Source organism: Erinaceus europaeus, chromosome 1, assembly GCF_950295315.1.
Source record: "Erinaceus europaeus chromosome 1, mEriEur2.1, whole genome shotgun sequence".
Taxonomy (NCBI): domain Eukaryota; kingdom Metazoa; phylum Chordata; class Mammalia; order Eulipotyphla; family Erinaceidae; genus Erinaceus; species Erinaceus europaeus.
This window is the reverse complement of record NC_080162.1, coordinates 160969362-160988629: the sequence shown is the minus strand read 5'-3', so window position 1 is coordinate 160988629 and position 19268 is coordinate 160969362. Positions and strand designations below refer to the sequence as shown.

Here is a 19268-nt window from a genome sequence, read left to right as displayed (position 1 = left end):
CACATGTACTAGAGTGATGTCTGGTTCTTTGTCTCCTCCTATCTTTCTCATGAATAAATAAATAAATTCTAAAAAAAAAAAAAAACTAAAGTAATATGCTTTTTTTTTTTTGCCTCCAGGGTTATTGATGAGACTTTATGCCTGCACCATGAATCCACTGCTCCTGGAGGCCATTTTTTCCCTTTTCTTGCCTTGTTGTTTATTGTTGTTGTTATTGCTGACATTGTTGGATAGGATAGAGAGAAATCAAGAGAGGAGGGGAAGACAGAGGGGGAGAAAAAGATAGATACCTGCAGACCAGCTTCACCGCCTGCAGGTGGGGAGCCAGGGGCTCAAACCGGGATCCTTAAGTCAGTGCTTGGACTTTGCATCATGTGTGCTTAACCTTCTGTGCTACTGCCCAACCCCCTGCTTATTATTATGTTTTTTTTACTGTCAAACCAGCAAAAATACAAGCATTAGCTAATCCATTAAATTTGCAAAACTGGGGGGATAATCATTTAAACACATTGTTGGTGGGATATAAATGACACACACACACACTCCAAGCACAGGGCATTGTCCAACAACCCAATAATAATACAATAGAATTATTCTGTCAAGCGTATGTTCTGGTGAAATGAAAATAAGGATTAAGACAATTCTGGGACCAGGTGGTGGCGCACTTGGTCGAGTGCACATGTTACAATGCACAAGGACCCAGGTTCAAGCCCCTAGTCCTGATCTGCAGGAGAAAAGCTTCACAAAGTGAAGCAATGCTGCAGGTGTCTTTCTCTCTCTTTCCCTCTCTATAGTCCCCTTCCTCTCAATTTCTGGATGTCTCTATCAAATAAATAAAGATAAAATTTTTTTAAAAAGACAATTCTCCAAAACCATTATATGAGAATTTTGAGAGGTTCTCCTAAATAAGTAAAAATTTCTACAACTGATTCAGAAATACAAAGCTATACTGAAAGAACTAATATGATTCTAGTTAATATGTTCTCAAATACTCATCTGGCAGCTACTCTATGACCTAAGGAAAAATAGAAACTAACATGTGAAAATGTAAATACTTCAGTTATTCCATATCTTAATGTTTTCAATGGCTAGAGGGAGCCATATCAACCTTACCATAGTAACAGAATTCAAATACAACTAACCTGTATGATCTTTCTCTTCTATACAATCACACTCAAGCAGGTCATGTGTAATACAATGTGAATTTTCATGTAATGTAAATAAATTTTTAAGTTCCTCTACTGAAAACTGAATATGCTCAGATGTCTTGGCCAGGTCTACTACTGCCCCAGAAAGACCTTGTTTACTGATTTGTCTTTGGTAGATCTTTTCTTCTATTGTACCTGAAGATAAAACAGTCATTAGATTTACTTCAGTTCTTCACATCTGTTCTTTTTGTAAGCAAATGATGTTCACTAGTATACTACTTAATGCAAATAACAGTATTACTGACAATAAAATACAAATGAGGAACAAAATTTTTTTGATTATTCAAAGGTAAAACATTTTTGACACACTGAAAGGTTATTATTACCTGTGGTCAGGAGTCTGTAGATATGTACAGGATGTTTCTGACCATCTCTCCAAACTCTAGACATTGCCTATAGAAAATAAATGAGAATTCTAACACAGTAGAAACTAGTAGCCCTTGCACATGAGCAACCTGCAATGGTACATTTAAGATTAGGAGTTCTCGATTTTACTTGTAGTTTCAAAGAACAAAGCCTACTCTCGCCCAAACATTCTCCAGTTTGTCTTTTTCCTGAGATAAAGACAGAGATAAATGGACACTTATTGTGGCATAACAACATAACTGCAAGGGAGCTTTGCAAGAATGAGAAGATCTACCTACATCAAAAAATGGGACAAGACCAGACAGAAAGAATACAGAGAATAAGTATGGTATGGGCATGGAAGGTCTGGCCTATAGAGGTGCTAAAGGCAATTACTAAGGTCCTTGACCTCACTAATGTGTCCTGGAATCTTACCTCCCCAAAGCCCTACCCCACTAGGAAAAGATAGAAACAGGCTGGGGATATGGATCAACCTGCCAATGCCCATGTCCAGCAGAGAAGCAATTACAGAGCCAGAACTCCCACCTTCTGCACCCCAACAAGAATTTTAATCCATACTCCTACTGGTAGGGAGAAGATGACCAGGGGACTCTGAACTCCAACTCCATCAGGACCCAGAAAGAAAAGAGGAAAAAGAGGGATATTTGGATATAGTAATAGGTGTATGTGTGACTTGAAAAGGAAAAGAAGATGGGACCATAGGAAAAAGGGGGGGCAAATATATACAAATACAGACAGATAGTTGTAGATTTCATAGTTAACCCATGTCTGCAATGTTAGGAGAACTGCTATAACTTCCAGTGGAGGGAATGGGGATTGAGAACTCTGGTGGTGGGAACTATGCGGAGTTGCACCCGTTATCCTGTAATTTTGTAAATCAATATTAAATCAGTAATAAAAAATAAAATAATAAAAAGGTACTTTAGTACTTTTAGTACTTTAGTGTTTTCCACATAGTAATGTGCATCCTGAAGACCCAACTGTGAAATGAATTAGAAGCTGGAGACATACAGGTTTGTGTTTGGCATACTGAATCTACTTCTTTTAAGATACGTGATCTACAACAAGCTCCCATGCCTACATCTGTATAATAGTGCTAATAATACCCACGCTTCCAAGATTATTATAAAAATTAAACAGATAGGGAGTAGATAGCATAATGGTTATGCAAAGAGACTCTCATGCCTGAGGCTCCAAAGTCTCAGGTTCACTCCCCCACACCACCATAAACCAGAGCTGAGCAGTGTTCTGGTAAAAACAAACAAACAAACAAAAAAAAACCCTTGACCCTTGAAATAAGGGGTACATAAAAACATTAAACAGATGGAAAATACTCAGTGGAGTTGCTGATTCAAAATAAAGAATCAATATGCAGTAATTATTAAGCATCATTATTATCCTCGTATTGCCAGTGGGCATAGCAGATATTCAGTCATGTTTCTGTAGTACATACAGACTCATACCTGGATATCAGTGGCTGGATTCCAGTCAATGTCATAGAGAATTAAGTGTGATCCTCCAATGAGATTAAGTCCCACACCACCAGCTTTTGAACTCAGTAGAAAAATAAAATCAGAGGAGTATTTACTATTGAAGCCATCTACAATTTTCTGCCTTTGTGATATTGGTGTTTGTCCATCAAGTCTTGTGTAAGCATATCCATGACGTTTGCATACTTCTTGTAAAATATTCAAGGTTTGTGTATAGTTGGAGACCAATACCACCCTGTCAACCAAAAAGAAAGATTTTTTAAATGAATATTTTAAAGCCAAAATTAAAGGGGAAGGCAGTGGTGCTTTACATTGGGTTCTAGTTCTCCCCCGCCAAGAGAATTAGATCAGTCCTGTTAATTTCGCGGGCCGCTTGGCCCCGCCCCTAGGAACCCCGCCAGAGTTCCAGGGTTCCTGAGTGCCAGAGTTTTCAGAGTTACAGAGTAAGAGAGAGTTCCAGAGTTGAAGAGTTCCTGAGTTCGAGAGTTCCAGAGTTGCAGAGTAAGAGAGAGTGCTTGCGCCGCAGCAAAGAGACAGCAGAGTTCTGTTTGGTGATTAGTTTGGTTTAGTTTATGAATCGTTGTTCTTGAATAAAGAAATACAGCTTCCCTGCCCAGCCGTTGTCTCTGCGTCTCTGTTACCCGCCCGTGAAGCTAGCCCGGCCGGCAAGAGCCGTAGAAATTTTTAACAACAGTGGTGCATCTGTTTGAGCACACACATTGCCATGTATAATGATCTGGGTTCAAGCCCCCGGTTCCCACCTGTAGGGGAAAGCTTTAAAAGCAGTGAAACAGCACTCTATTCTGCACTTTCTCTCTTTCTCTACCTCCCCTACCACTCTCAACTTCTTACTTTCTCTCTGTCCTACTATATAAAAGAAAGGGAAAAATGGTTTCTGGGAGCAGTGGATTCAGTATGTAAGCACTAAACCCCAGCAACAACCCTGGTAGACAAATGATGATGATGATGACAATATATATAAAAAAAATTTACTTGAAGTAAAAACGACAGCAATATTGTCATTGATTTTACAGAATATACAGTCATAAGCAACAATTAAAACAAAGGTTCTCCATCAAATTCAATTTTACTGCTAATTTTTAAGAGACCCCCAGTTATAAGTACTGTAGGAAAGGCATTTTTGCCTTCATTACTTCTATGAAGTCACCTCTAAAAACAGCAGAAAGACGAGAAACAGAAAAACAGATTCTATAATATTTGCTAAAACCAAGGAGACATTTATGTACGAAAACAGAGACTAATAAAATGGTGACCTGCTTAGGAGTAAATAGGTGAAACCTATGTGTTCTAAGGAGGATGGCAGGAAAGATAGCATAATGGTTACACAAAGAGATTCTAATGCCTGAGGCTTTAAAGCCCCAGGTTCAATCTCCCCTACCCAACCATAGCCAGAGCTGAGCAGTATACTCTGGTAAAAAAAAAAATAAATAAAATAAAATAAATCAGCCTGAAATGGTGAAACCCCAGTGATGACCAAAAAATAAAAATATGTTTAAAGTAAAAAAAAAAAAAAAAGTTTTAATAAGATACAGGTGCAAGCTCACCCACATGGTAGAACCTTGTTAAGAATCTCAGAAAAAAAAAAAAAAAAAAAAACAGGACCAGAACAAAGAATTATTGGGGGTGGGGGGAGAAGAAAGAACTATTAGAAGAGCATTAATAAGTACATCCCCATGTTCAATTAACTTATCTTATCTCAGATAAAATATTTCTTGTTTGAAGAGAGTAAATGAAAGGAACTTAAACCAGGGGACTCAGGAAGGCAGAGATATTATAATACATCAAAATGAAAGTCTGGGGACAGAGTCAAGATAGCTGCATGAAGACAACAGCTAGGCTGACTCTCCTCAAGAAATCTCTTTAGATCCTGGTATCTATAATGGAAGCGGGATACCTAGGCCAGTAGGAGAGAAACTAGAGGAGGGGACAAAGAAATCATGTGGAAAAAAGATGCTGGGAAGAACAAAGGTGAGCCATGTGCCACCAATTTGCAGAAGCTACTCTGATTCCATCCTGACTTCCCTGGGCAGATAACTTCATCAGTGTATACCAGAATCTCATTCTCCAGAGCTCTATCACACTAGGGAAAGATAGAAACAGGCTGGGGGTATGGATCGACCTGCCAGTGTCCAAGTCCAGCAGAGGCAGTTACAGAAGCCATGACTCCATCTACTTCATCCCATAAAGATTCCGGGTGCATCTGGGTGACAAGTCCAGCAGATGGAGACTTGTCTCAAGTGGCCTCCCCCAGGGCTCTGTTCTGGCTCCTACACTATTCAATATTTACATCAAAGACCTCCCAGAAACTTCTTCAAGAAAGTTCATCTACGCGGATGACATCTGCTGTGCAACTCAGGCATCAAAGTTTGACATCCTCAAGGAAACACTCACGAAAGACATGTCTCTGATATCTGATTACTGTAAAAAATGGCGACTAATCCCTAGCACTGCTAAAACGGTATCATCTGTTTTCCATCTACACCATGCCTCGGCCTCGCGTGAGCTTAATGTGCAGCTTGGCGATACGAGAATCCGGCATGAAGCCCAACCAGTCTATCTTGGCGTTACTCTCGATCGCACTCTGTCATTTCACAAACATCTCATAAAAACTGCAGCAAAGTTGGGCGCGAAGAATAACATCATTACAAGACTGGCCAGCTCCTCATGGGGCGCGAGTGCTTCCACACTACGATCATCATCTCTGGCATTATGCTATTCCACTGCAGAATACTGTGCCCCAGTATGGTTCCGTAGCCCCCATGTCCACTTGGTCGATTCCAAATTATATTCCTCCATGAGGATAATTTCTGGAACCATCCGTTCCACCCCGGTTCCATGGCTGCCAGTTCTCAGCAACATCACCCCGCCAGATATTCGTCGGGATGCGGCATCATCTAAGTTCATTTCCCACGTCTACGCTCAACCGGACCTGCCAATATACGCGGATATCTTCGCCCACCCTGTCCAACGCTTGACATCTCGTCACCCAATCTGGTCCCCTACGCCTACACTGAACTTCTCTGTTCCAGACTCTTGGAAACAGAGTTGGCAGTCAGCTGAGGTAAAGAACAAACACCTCATCACAGACCCCTGCAAGCGTCAACCCGGCTTTGACCTAGCACATTATGACTGGGCCCTCCTCAATTGCTATCGAACAGGCCATGGCCGGTGGGCCGCTATGTTCCATCGCTGGGGAGCCAGAGACGACCCGAACTGCCCCTGCGGCTACAGACAGACTATGACCCACATAGTCAACGACTGCCACCTCTCTAGATTCAAAGGAGGTCTCGAAACTTTACATCAGGCTCAACCTGACGCTGTTGACTGGCTACAGAAGAAGGGCAAACGCTAGAAGAAGAATCCCATAAAGAATTTTGGTTCATATTCCCAAAGGGGGAGAAATGTTAGCGGAAGATAACTGGAGGGTTCTGAACTCTAATTCCATCAGCACCCAGAGAGAGAAGGGGTGGGAGGAAGGAATGACACCCACAAGTAGTAGGTATGACTTAGAAAGAGAAAGCAATGGGCAAATACATATCAATATAGGTATTAAATTTTTCATAGTCTTCTTATTCATTTTTACCTCTACTCCAGTATGGTTCAATTTAGAGTATATAAAAACCTGGTTTCAATTCCCTTTGGTGAATTGGAAAGAACACAGGGGTCAAACCTGCAAAGTTATAACTTGTTTTGCAAACTACACAATGACTCTAGACATCTAACTGAGAGTTCAAACTACCAACAGTAGCTAGGATCTCAGGCTATATGCTGCAAGCAAGGCTCCTCAAAACAAAACAGGCACTATAGACCAGCAGGCGCTTGGAGTAAGAGATATAGATTGAGAATTATAATAGAGAAAGCTATGGTTTAAAACCAGGAAGAGCAAAATTTTTAAGAGAAATTAAGACATTGAAAAGCAGCCAAGTAAGTATATGCAAGAATCATACCCAGAAGAGGCTCGGAGCCGTCGATCAGAGCTGACTGGGTGAAGGAAGGTCTTCTCATGTGAGCCAACCTGCAAAGACTAGGGAAGCCACTGCTTTTCCAAATATCCAACTGTCAATAAAAGATGGGTCAGGGTGTCGGGTGGTAGCACAGCAGGTTAAGCGCAGGTGGCGCAAGGACTGGCTTAAGGATCCTGGTTCGAGCACCCCCTCCCCCACCCCCTGCTTCCCACCTGCAGGGGAGCCTCTTCACAAGCAGTGAAGCAGATCTGCAGGTGTCTATCTTTCTCTCCCCCTCTCTGTCTTCCCCGCCTCTCTCCATTTCTCTCTGTCCTATCCAACAACAAGGACATCAATAATAACTACAACAATAAAATAACAATAAAATAACAATAAGAGCAACAAAAGGGAATAAATACATAAATAAATGTTTTAAAAAAGTGAAAAATCTTGTTAAAAAAAAAGATGGGTCAAAAGGCATACAAAGAAAAAAAACAATATGGGGGCTTGGCGGTAGCGCACATGGCGCAAAGCACAAGGACCGACTCAAGAATCTCGGTTCCAGTCCCCGCTCTACACCTGCAGGTGTGTATCTTTCTCTCCCTCTCTCTGTTTCCCCTACTCTCTCGATTTCCTTCTGTCCTATCCAACAACAACAACAGCAATGACAACAATAACAATAATGACAACAACAAGGGTAACAACAAGGGCAACAAAAAAAAAATGAAAGAAAAAAACAATATGACCCACTTAAATGAACAAAACAAATCTTTAGGAACCATCCCAGTGAAACATGGTCTAATGAGGAAAAAACCAAACTGGGTATTTGAAAGAGCTAAAGAAAAAGCTGAACAGGGACCTGAGGGAATTGGAAAAATGATATATGCACAAAAATAAGAATGTCAACAAGGAAATGCGAGGTCTAAATAAGGAACCAAATGGAAATTCTGGAGACAAAATATGATGAAAGAAGAAATGCAGAACAAATATATGATCTAGCAATATATTAAAGGTGCTAGTGACTGCTCCTGAGAACAAAATCCAAAAGGGAACACAGAAATCCAGGAACTGGTATATATCTTCAAATACTTTGATAAAACACCTACAGTTAGGAAATACTGTAGTTTGACAAATAAGCAAAAATAAAAGTAGATCAAGAACATATCCTTCCCTGTCAGCTTCTATGAAGCCAACATCACTCTGATACCAAAAGCAGACAGGGACACAACCAAAAAAGAAAACTACAGACCAATATCTCTGATGAACATAGATGAGAAAATATTAAACAAAATTCTAGCCAACTGGATACAGCAGTATATAAAAAAGATTGTTCATCATGACCAAGTGGGGTTTATCCCAGGCATGCAAGGTTGGTTTAATATACGTAAATCAATCAATGTGATCCACCACATCAACAAAAGCAAGACCAAAAACCACATGGTCATATCAATAGATACAGAGAAAGCCTTTGACGAAATACAACATCCCTTTATGATCAAAACACTACAAAAAATGGGAATAGATGGAAAATTCCTGAAGATAGTGGAGTCTATATATAGCAAACCTACAGCCAACATCATACTCAATGGTGAAAAACTGGAAGCATTTCCCCTCAGATCAGGTACTAGACAGGGCTGCCCACTATCACCATTACTATTCAATATAGTATTGGAAGCTCTTGCCATAGCAATCAGGCAGGAGCAAGGAATTAAAGGGATACAGATTGGAAGAGAAGAAGTCAAACTCTCCTTATTTGCAGATGACATGATAGTATACATGGAAAAACCTAAGGAATCCAGCAAGAAGCTTTTGGAAATCATCAGGCAATACAGTAAGGTTATCAGGCTATAAAGTTAACATTCAAAAGTCAGTGGCATTCCTCTATGCAAACACTAAGCTAGAAGAAATTGAAATCCAGAAATCAATTCCTTTTACTATAGCAACAAAAACAATAAAATATCTAGGAGTAAATCTAACCAAAGAAGTGAAAGATTTGTATACTGAAAATTATGAGTCACTACTCAAAGAAATTGAAAAAGACACAAAGAAGTGGAAAGATATTCCATGTTCATGGGTTGGTAGAATTAACATCATCAAAATGAATATACTACCTAGAGCCATCTACAAATTTAATGCTATCCCCATCAAGATCCCAAGCACAGTTTTTAGGAGAATAGAACAAATGCTACAAATGTTTATCTGGAACCAGAAAAGACCTAGAATTGCCAAAACAATCTTGAGAAAAAAGAACAGAACAAGAGGCATCACACTCCCAGATTTCAAACTGTATTATAGGGCTACTGTCATCAAAACTGCTTGGTACTGGAACATGAATAGACACACTGACCAGTGGAACAGAATTGAGAGCCCAGAAGTGAGCTCCCACACCTACAGACATCTAATCTTTGACAAAGGGGCTCAGACTATTAAATGGGGAAAGCAGAGTCTCTTCAACAAATGGTGTTGGAAACAATGGGTTGAAACATGCAGAAGAATGAAACTGAACCACTCTACTTCACCAAATACAAAAGTAAATTCCAAGTGGATCAAGGACTTGGATGTTAGACCGCAAACTATCAGATACTTAGAGGAAAATATTGGCAGAACTCTTTTCCACATAAATTTTAAAGACATCTTCAATGAAACAAATCCAATTACAAAGAAGACTAAGGCAAGTATAAACCTATGGGAATACATCAAATTAAAAAGCTTCTTCACAGCAAAAGAAACCACTACCCAAACCAAGAGACCCCTCACAGAATGGGAGATCTTTACATGCCATACATCAGACAAGAGTTTAATAACCAACATATATAAAGAGCTTGCCAAACTCAACAGCAAGAAAACAAATAACCCCATCCAAAAATGGGAGGAGGACATGGACAGAATATTCAACACAGAAGAGATCCAAAAGGCTGAGAAACACATGAAAAAATGCTCCAAGTCTCTGATTGTCAGAGAAATGCAAATAAAGACAACAATGAGATATCACTTCACTCCTGTGAGAATGTCATACATCTGAAAAGGGAGCAGCACACTGTTCTCCACAGAGGTTGGACCAACTGACATTCCCACCAGCAGTGTAGGAGGGTTCCTTTGACCCCACACCCTCTCCAACCTCTGGAGAACAGAGGAGAACTCTCTGAAGGCTAGAAATGGACCTACCCTATGACCCTGCAATTCCTCTCCTAGGGATATATCCTAAGGAACCCAACACATCCATCCAAAAAGATCTGTGTACACATATGTTCTTGGCAGCACAATTTGTAATAGCCAAAACCTGGAAGCAACCCAGTTGTCCAACAACAGATGAGTGGCTGAGCAAGTTGTGGTATATATACACAATGGAATACTACTCAGCTGTAAAAAATGGTGACTTCACCGTTTTCAGCCGATCTTGGATGGACCTTGCAAAATTCATGTTAAGTGAAATAAGTCAGAAACAGAAGGATGAATATGGGATGATCTCACGCTCAGGAAGAAGTTGAAAAACAAGATCAGAAAAGAAAACACAAGTAGAACCTGAAATGAAATGGAATTGGCGTATTGCACCAAAGTAAAAGACTCTGTGGTGGGTGGGTGGGGAGAATACAGGTCCATAAAGGATGATAAATGACATAGTGGGGGTAGTATTGTTAAATGGGAAACTGGGAATGTTATGCTTGTACAAACTATTGTATTTACTGTTGAATGTAAAACATTAATTCCCCAATAAATAAATAAATAAATTCTTCAGTAGGGTCCTATCTGCACCTAAAGAAAAAAAAAAAAAAATGAAAACACAAGTAGAACCTGAAATGGAATTGGCATATCGCACCAAAGTAAAAGACTCTGGGGTGGGTGAGTGGGGAGAATACAGGTCCATGAAGGATAATAGAGGACCACTATAGTGGGGGTTGTATTGTTATATGGGAAACTGGAGAATGTTATGCCTGTGCAAACTATTGTATTTACTGTTGAATGTAAATCATTAATTCCCCAATAAAGAAATAATAATTAAAAAAAGAACATATCCTATAACTTTTAAGGCCAGTTAAATGCTATTACCAGGAGGAATGAAAAACTTGTGAAGCCAGAAATGTGACAGAACAAATGTAGATGTAGATATCTCTTATATACTCAGAAAGGATGTAGAAATTAGAAGACAGGATTAGACAACTGATACATATTTGGAACTCATACTATATGAGTGAATACTGAAACTATGAGGAACAGAACATAACCCAGAAAGGGTTTAAAACAAGGAAGTCTAAAGCCCTCAAGAGTGTCAACATTTAAAGGGTAGGAAAAGAAGAAAGGATTCAGACAGTGATTAAGAAACAGGTTAGGTCTTATATAGCAGAAGACAGCTTTAAAATTGCTTTTTAAATATACATATATAAATGTTTTTCATAAAAACTTAAGACACATTGTTAATGATAAGTTCACAAAATACTGGAAGCTTAACATGCTTCTAAAAAAGAAAACAACATATATTTTCACTATTTCTTTCTTTAAATAATGGGAGATAAGAAGTAAGGATAACATTAAATATACATTTCCATTAGCACTTGTAAACAGGTCATTAAACTGACTTCTTACTTTTCAGTAGGACAGAGTTCATGGATAACAGCCAAGAGCTTTGATAGCACCTGCAGTTTCCCTGATTCCTTCTCAGTAAACATGAGCGGGCTGTAATCAGCAGGGAAGACATTTATCAAGCCTTCATATAGACCTCTTTCTTCATTTTCATCCCATGCAGAGTTACATTCTTTCTCCTATTCAAAAGGGTGATTTTTAACACAACTTAATGTTTACTTTTTTAACTGGGAGAAAAAAGTGCTAACAGCATGGAAAAAAAGAGCAAAGATTAATAGTTACCTGAAAAGACCAAACTATTATGTAAATGTCTGTAGGTCAGGATTATGTCACTGGGGGCAAGGAAGTAATATTCATTCTACTAAGTTAATCACTTAGAAGTTTTAATGCAATGTTTGCTGTTGTTTGTTTGTTTTTATAGTTATTTATTTGGCTCCAGGGTTATTGCTGGGGCTAGGTGCCTGCACCACAAATCCACTGTCCCTGGAGGCTATTTTTTCCCTTTTGTTGCCCTTGTTGTTTTATCATTGTTGTGGCTATTATTGTTGTTGTTATTGTTATTGCTGTTGCTGGATAGGACAGAGAGAAATTGAGAGAGGAGGGGAAGACAGTGAGGGGGGAGAGAAAGATAGACACCTGCAGACCTACTTTACTGCCTGTGAAGCAATGCCCCTGCAGGTGGGGAGCCAGGGGCTCAAACCGGGATCCTTATGCCAGTCCTTGTGCTTCATGTCATGTACACTTAACCCGCTACGCTACTACCCAACCCCCTTGTTTTTATTTTTTAACTGGGGGGAACTAGTGTTTTAAAATAAATGCAGTTGTTGATACATGTGTAAAATTTCTCAGTTTTCTGCTAAAGACTTTCACTCCCAGTCTAGGTCCTCCTCTACCATCATGCACCAGGACCCTAACCCTCTTTCAGTCCCTCATGAGGATGATAAATTCACCTCCTTCACTTCATCCTGGATGGAGTTTGAAGGAATCATGCTAAGTAAGATAAAGCAGAAAGAGAGCGGATGAATATGGGATGGTTTCACTCATAGACATAAGTTTAGAAATAAGAACAGAAAGGGGAAACACAAAGTAGAACTTGGACAGGTCCGGTGTATTGTACCAATCGAATGCAGTTTTTAATTGCTTGCTAACATCCTCCTCCAAGTGCAACATAATTGCTCATGTGCCAAGAAAAAAGGGAAGAAAACATTACAAACAATACTCTCCTCCAAATTCTAGACTTCACTTTTTTAAGATTTTTATTTATTTATTCATGAGAAAGATAAGAGGAGACAGAGAAAGAACCACCTCCTGGACCACAATCCTAGACTTTTTAATCATTAATACTTTTTTTTTTGTCTTCTTCCCTTCTTACTATTACTTTTTTCCCCCCTGACTTATGGATATCACACAATACCTCCCATGTGATACTCAAAATAAGCATAGTAGTATACTCAGTCTTACCAATTTCTTCTGTAAGAAGAAACAATTCTAAGTTAACAGAGAAAGTTATGCTTAATTACAACAGCAGCTTCTGCTTAATCTGCCCACCAACATACAAGTGAATACAGATGCAGTGTGTGTGTGTGTGTGTGTGTGTGTGTGTGTGTGTGTGTGTGTGTGTGTGTATACAATATATCTCAGTGCCTATCCATCAATACCTACCTGTTTGTCAATACATACACTCACACAACAGAATACAACAAAATCCTGACATTTACAACAAATTGGTTAGAACTAAAGGTATTATGCTTAGAGAAATGTCAAAATGACCTCATGTGTATGTGATATTTACACTAAAAAACAAATAAGCTAAATAAAACAGAAACCTACTTCTAGACTATAAAAACAAAACAGTGGCTACCAGACAGAAAGAGAAAGGGTGGTGCTGATCAACTAAGTAAAGGGGATCAGTGCATGTTGATGGTTGGAAACTAGAAATCTGGTGGTGAACATATTGTAGTATATATAGATAGATAATGATTTAAAGGCATACACCCAAATATTATATAATGTTATATGCCCATATTATTACAGTAAAAATATTAAAAAGTGTTTTTCTCTGGCTGGAGAACTTTTTTCTTAATAAGAAATTCATGAAACTAGTAATACCAGGATGAAAGGCAAAACTTACAAAGTTTATAGTATATATTACCAGACCATCTGCTAGTTTTATCAATTTGCATTCCAGTCAGTAGCTGACCATTTTCTTCTTTGTGATTCTCTGAATTTGATACATTTCATACAGCCCACATGTCTTACATTTATAATGATAAAAGAAGAAATCATTTCTAATGATAAATTTTGTATTTCTTAGTAACATGTAAACAAAAATGACTAGGCTTATTAGTAAAAGAAAGCAGACTATTGGGCGGGGGAGATAGCATAACAGTTATGCAAAGACTCTTATGCCTGAGGCTCCAAGTCTCAGGTTCAATCCCCCCCGCACATCCATAAGCCAGAGCTGAGCAGTGCTCTGGTATTTCTATGTCTCTATCTGCATCTCTCTTTCAAATAAATAAATAAAATAAAACAAACAAAATAAAAGCAGACTATGACAAACTATTAAATAAGGAACCAATGGGCATAAGACAAAAAATCCAGCAGGCAGTGCCTTTTAAAATTCATTTAATTCGAAGTTGAGTTCTATACATGTGGACATACGATGAAGAACAAGTTGAAGGGGCCAGGTGGTGATGCACCTGGTTGAGTGCACATATTACAATGTGCAAGGTTCTGGGTTCAAGCCCCTGGTCCCTATTTGCAGAAGGAAAGCTTTGCAAGTGGTGAAGCAGGGCTGCAGGTCTCTCTCCCTCCCCTCTCAATTTCTGGTTATCTCCATCCAATAAATAAATAAAGATAATTTAAAAATCGTATTAAAAAGAATAAGTAGAACGCTAGGTTAGTTCTTTAGCAGAACCATACTGGAGAAGTTGTATAGCTTCTTGAAAATGAAAAATGCAACTCGGGCATTAACCCAGTTGCTCTCTTAGATTCACATAGCAAGAAATTCTCAACTCTACTTACCTTTATATAACTGAACAAAAGGCAGGGGTGATTGCACAGTTTTTTAAGAGCTCCTATACACACTAGATGAGAACTGTTTTCCAAAAGTCCTTGGAGACAAAACTTGACAGCCTGGGAATTTAACAGCTTTTGATAAAGTTTAATCTGTAGAGTTCCTGGTCGGCAAAAAACTACATTCTCTATTTTAGGTGGAAGATATTTATTTATGACTTCTTGAGTTCTTCTAAGAAAAAAGAGTCCAGTGAGGCATGTTAGCTCAGCAGCTCTTTTCTCTCCTAACTCCTTTTCTTCCTATAGAAAAACAGCAAATATGAGTGCTATCGAAACAGACAGAAACAAAAACATTTTAGTTAAAATTAGCATTAAACATTTAATAATGCTAAATCACTTATTAATTGCTTTCTTTCAGATTGTTTAACAGGAAAAAATGAAATAAAAATTTGAAATGTAAACAATCCAGTAAACCAGTATCTTATTAAATGTTTAGCACAATCATTTAATTTAGTTAAGCCAGTCTCCTAATGCTTATTTTGCTACTGGTACCACTGAGAACCATCAGAAGTCAATAATCTCTAAACTAAATTACTCTAAAAGTAAGCTTTTATTTGAAGACTAATGTTCATAGACTTAAAATCATCAGTAAAAAACCAACCTGGCAAATAATTGGAAAAAATAGTATAACAAGCTACTAATCCTAAAGCTAAGCATCTAAGAAGTTACTGCATACCTGTTTCTTTAAAACCATGATTCATACATTTCAAAAGTTTGTAATGTATGCTTAAAGTCTGTAAGTTTTTTTGAGTACACAGAACTTCACAGCAAAGCTTCAAATGAATCATATATGCATAGATTTATTGGTAAATAGATAACAGAAATTACTCCTTGGCAGGAGGTGAGGGGGTGGAGGAGGGGTGGGGGTTTCAGGTCCTGGAACATGATGCAGAGGAAGACCTAAAGGGGCACTGAACTGTTATGTAGAAAACTGAGAAATGTGAACAGGGGTAGATGACATAATGGTTATGCAAAGAGACTCTTATTCCTGAGGCTCCAAAGTCTTAGGCTTATGGTGAATTCACCTTTTTTTTACCCCATCTTGGATGGAGCTCAAAGATATCATGTTAAATGAGATAAATCAGAAACAAAAGAATGAATATGGGATGATCTCTCACTCACAGGCAGAAGTTGAAAAACAAGATCAGAAGGGAAAACTCTAAGCAGAACTTGGACTGGAGTTGGTGTATTGCACCAAAGTAAAAGACTCTGGGGAGGGGGTGGGGAGGGTTCAGGTCCTGAAACATGATGGCAGAGGAGAACCTAGTGGGGGTTGTATTGTTATGTGGAAATGTTATTTTACTATTGACTATAAACCACTAATCCCCCAATAAAGAAATTAACCCCCCCAAAATAAATTTCTTCTTATATAGTAAAACTATTCTTAATTAGGGCCAGGGGTAGATAGCATAAATAGGGCCAGGGGTAGATAGCATTATGCAGAGACACTCATGCCTGAGGCTCTAAAGTACCAGGTTCAGTCCACCCTGCACCACCATAAGCTACATACAGCTCAGTAGCTTTAAAGAAAAGGGGGGATAGGGGTGGTGGTTGAGTGCACATGTTACAATGTACAGGGACCCAGGTTTGAGCCCCTAGTCCCTACCTGGAGGGGGAAAGCTTTGCAACTGGTGAAGCTAGGCTGCAGGTCTCTGTCTCTCTCTCTCTCTCTCTCACCCTCTTCTCTCTCAATTTCTGGCTGTCTCTAGCCAATAAATAAATAAAGATACTTAAAAAAAAAACTATTCTCAATTGTTATCACAAAAGGAACAGTCACTGAAGGAAAGTGAGAAAATACAATTAATAAAAAACAAAATTAGAACCAACTTTAGAGGTGGGAAAACAGTTCATCTGTGAAGGAGACTGATCTGCCATGGGCACAATGCACTGCACTGGGGAGGCTGATCTCCTTCCTACCTCTATCAATCAATCAATCAATCTGTCTATGTATGTATGTATGTATGTATGTATGTATGTATCTATCTATCTATCTATCTATCTATCTATTCATCTATCCATCCATCCATCCATCCATCCATCTGTTATCAGGTAAGTTTGGCCCAGAGTGGTGAAATCCCAGAGAAAAAAATGAATAAATAAAACTCACTTTAATCTACTAGAAATAATCACCAATATCATGACTTTTGTGTCATCCAAATATGTTTGTCTTCATTAACATATGAATATATTTAATGATTATTTATTATAAAAGCAAAAATTTAAATTATAAAACTTAGTAGAAAAAAGGAAACCAGTAAAGTTTGGATTATTGTATCTCCTAGTATTTAGCATTAGCATCTATTCTACTTTAGGTACTTATTATATATGGTGTCTAAGTGAATGAATGTGGTCTTTTTTTTTTTTTCTGCCTCCAGGGTTATCACTGGGGCTTGGTGCCTGCACTGCTCCTGGAGGCCATTTTCCCCATTTTGTTGCCCTTGTTGTAGTCATTGTTATTATAGCTATTGTTGTTGGATAGGACAGACAGAAATCAAGAGAGGAGGGGAAGACAGAGAAGGAGAGAAAGACAGACACTGTAGACCTGCTTCACTGCTTGTGAAGTGACCTGCCTGCAGGTGGAGAGCCAGGGGCTCGAACCAGGATCCTTACTCTGGCACCTGGACTTTGCGCCATGTGCACTTAACCAGCTGCACTAACACCCAGGCCCCCCCGTGGTCTTATTTTTAAATAATGTATCAGAATACTTTCCAAGCTATTAAATATCTGCATATGTCATTATTTTGTATAGTTTGTGATCCTTTATAAATATTCACTGAGTGACTATCCCACTGAGACATTCTTTTTTTTTTTACATTTTAATATCATTGAAATAGGATACCTTTTTATAATGAATGAGTTATTATAATTATTAATAATGTCTTCCAAAGATATATAAAATAATGATACATCTTAGAATTGGTATTATCTTAGAATCATTTAGACATATTGTCATTTTAAACAACATGCAAATTCAACCAGAAGAGGATATTATTCTCACTTGCTATTGCTATGTAAATTCAACCAATAGGAATTTAAGAATTGTAGAGATGGTTGTCAGCAAGATAGCTCATTTTTACAAGGCATATACTTTGCCATGGATATAACTGAGGTTCAAGTCCAGCCCCCATCATACAGAAGGAAACTTTATTGCTGTGACATCTTTTCTCTCTCTATCTCTGTCTCTTCCTATGAAAAAAAAAAGCTAAATAAAACCACATCAGCTGGAGTAGTGAACTCCCAGTGAAGACGAACAAAAACTCTAGGGACAAAGAGCAGGGACTATCATGGCAACTCTCCTAATCATCCATGGAAGCTTGCCTGAGTTCCACAAGTGGTTGAGACAAACACTCTGGAAGTCAGATTCTGTAGTAACAAACTCTGTGGGTACATTCAGCAAGATGTCTCCTATTATGGAGAATAATGCTGCAGCTGAACTTGAAAGACTTATAAAGAGCTTTTCAGACAAAAAAAAAAAATCTCTGAAAAGAAATTAATAGGAATTCATTACAACTAAACTGGTCCTACAAGAAATATTTAAAAAATTTTTATATTTATTTCTTTATTTTCCCTTTTGTTGCCCTTGTTTTTTATTATTGTAGTTGTTGTTACTGATGTTGTCGTTGTTGGATAGGACAGAGAGAAATGGAGAGAGGAAGGGAAGACAGAGAGGGGGAGAGAAAGACAGATAGCTGCAGACCTGCTCACCACCTGTGAAATGATGCCCCTGTAGGTGGGGAGCTGGGGGCTCGAACCAGGATCCTTATGCTGGTCCTTGCGCTTTATGCCATGTTCACTTAAACCGCTGCGCTGCCACCCAACTCCCCCTACAAGAAATATTAAAGGGACTTATATAAAATGAAAAAAGAATGTTCTCACTCATCAGGAGTAATCACACAATGCAAAGAAAACAAGTAAAATCCAGTAAAGACAAACCCTTGAACTCAAGGTACAGACCTGAGGTTACCAGAGGGAGCTGGCAGAAAAAGGTAGAGTTCCCAGGGCTAAAAGGAACCAATGGACTCTGGTGGAGTGATATGGGTGTTTTTATTGTGAGTGTAACGTTTTGAAGAGGTATGAAACTATTTCTATAATAAAACATTTATAGCCTTGTAACCAAGGTTACCTCAAAAAGGATAAAGTTAATTTTTAATAAGCTATATTAATTTCATTTTTGCTAAATAAATTTTGGATGAGTTTCTTGGACATACTGCTCTCTTTAACTTGTTTATTATAAGGTAAATCTTACTTCAGAAGCAGAAGGCTGTCTGGATAAAATGATTGGCTCCTCATATATTTTTTTATAAGAAGACAAAGAACCTAATATGCCTGGATTTACAAAATCAATCAATGCAAAAAATTCCTGGAGATCATTCTGAACTGGAGTACCTAAAGGGAGGTAAAAGTAAGGAAAAGGCCATGGTTATCTTTAACAACTGCAAGTCTACATAGAAACCTGTACCCCAGGGGCTAGGCAATGACACATCCAGTTGAGTGCATGTTACCATGTGCAAGGACCCAGGTTTAAGCCTCCACTTGAGGACGCTTCACAAGGTGTCTATATTTGTCTCTCCCTCCCTTCTTAATTT

General features: G+C 38.5%; 1 protein-coding gene across 2 annotated transcripts in view; it reads right to left on the bottom strand.

The window, feature by feature from the left end:
• RAD54B (RAD54 homolog B) overlaps nucleotides 1-19268 on the bottom strand; it is an 80746-nt gene that overhangs the window by 4108 nt on the left and 57370 nt on the right. Inside the window, exons 9-14 of one of the 2 annotated variants that reach the window (XM_060198969.1) lie at nucleotides 18929-19068; nucleotides 14632-14922; nucleotides 11611-11786; nucleotides 3038-3299; nucleotides 1535-1601; nucleotides 1143-1343 (exon numbers count right to left, since the gene is read on the bottom strand). In XM_060198969.1, coding sequence (XP_060054952.1) covers nucleotides 1143-1343; nucleotides 1535-1601; nucleotides 3038-3299; nucleotides 11611-11786; nucleotides 14632-14922; nucleotides 18929-19068 — 1137 coding nt within the window. The remainder of the gene's footprint in view (nucleotides 1-1142; nucleotides 1344-1534; nucleotides 1602-3037; nucleotides 3300-11610; nucleotides 11787-14631; nucleotides 14923-18928; nucleotides 19069-19268) is intronic. The other variant, XM_060198973.1, reaches the window with a different exon arrangement.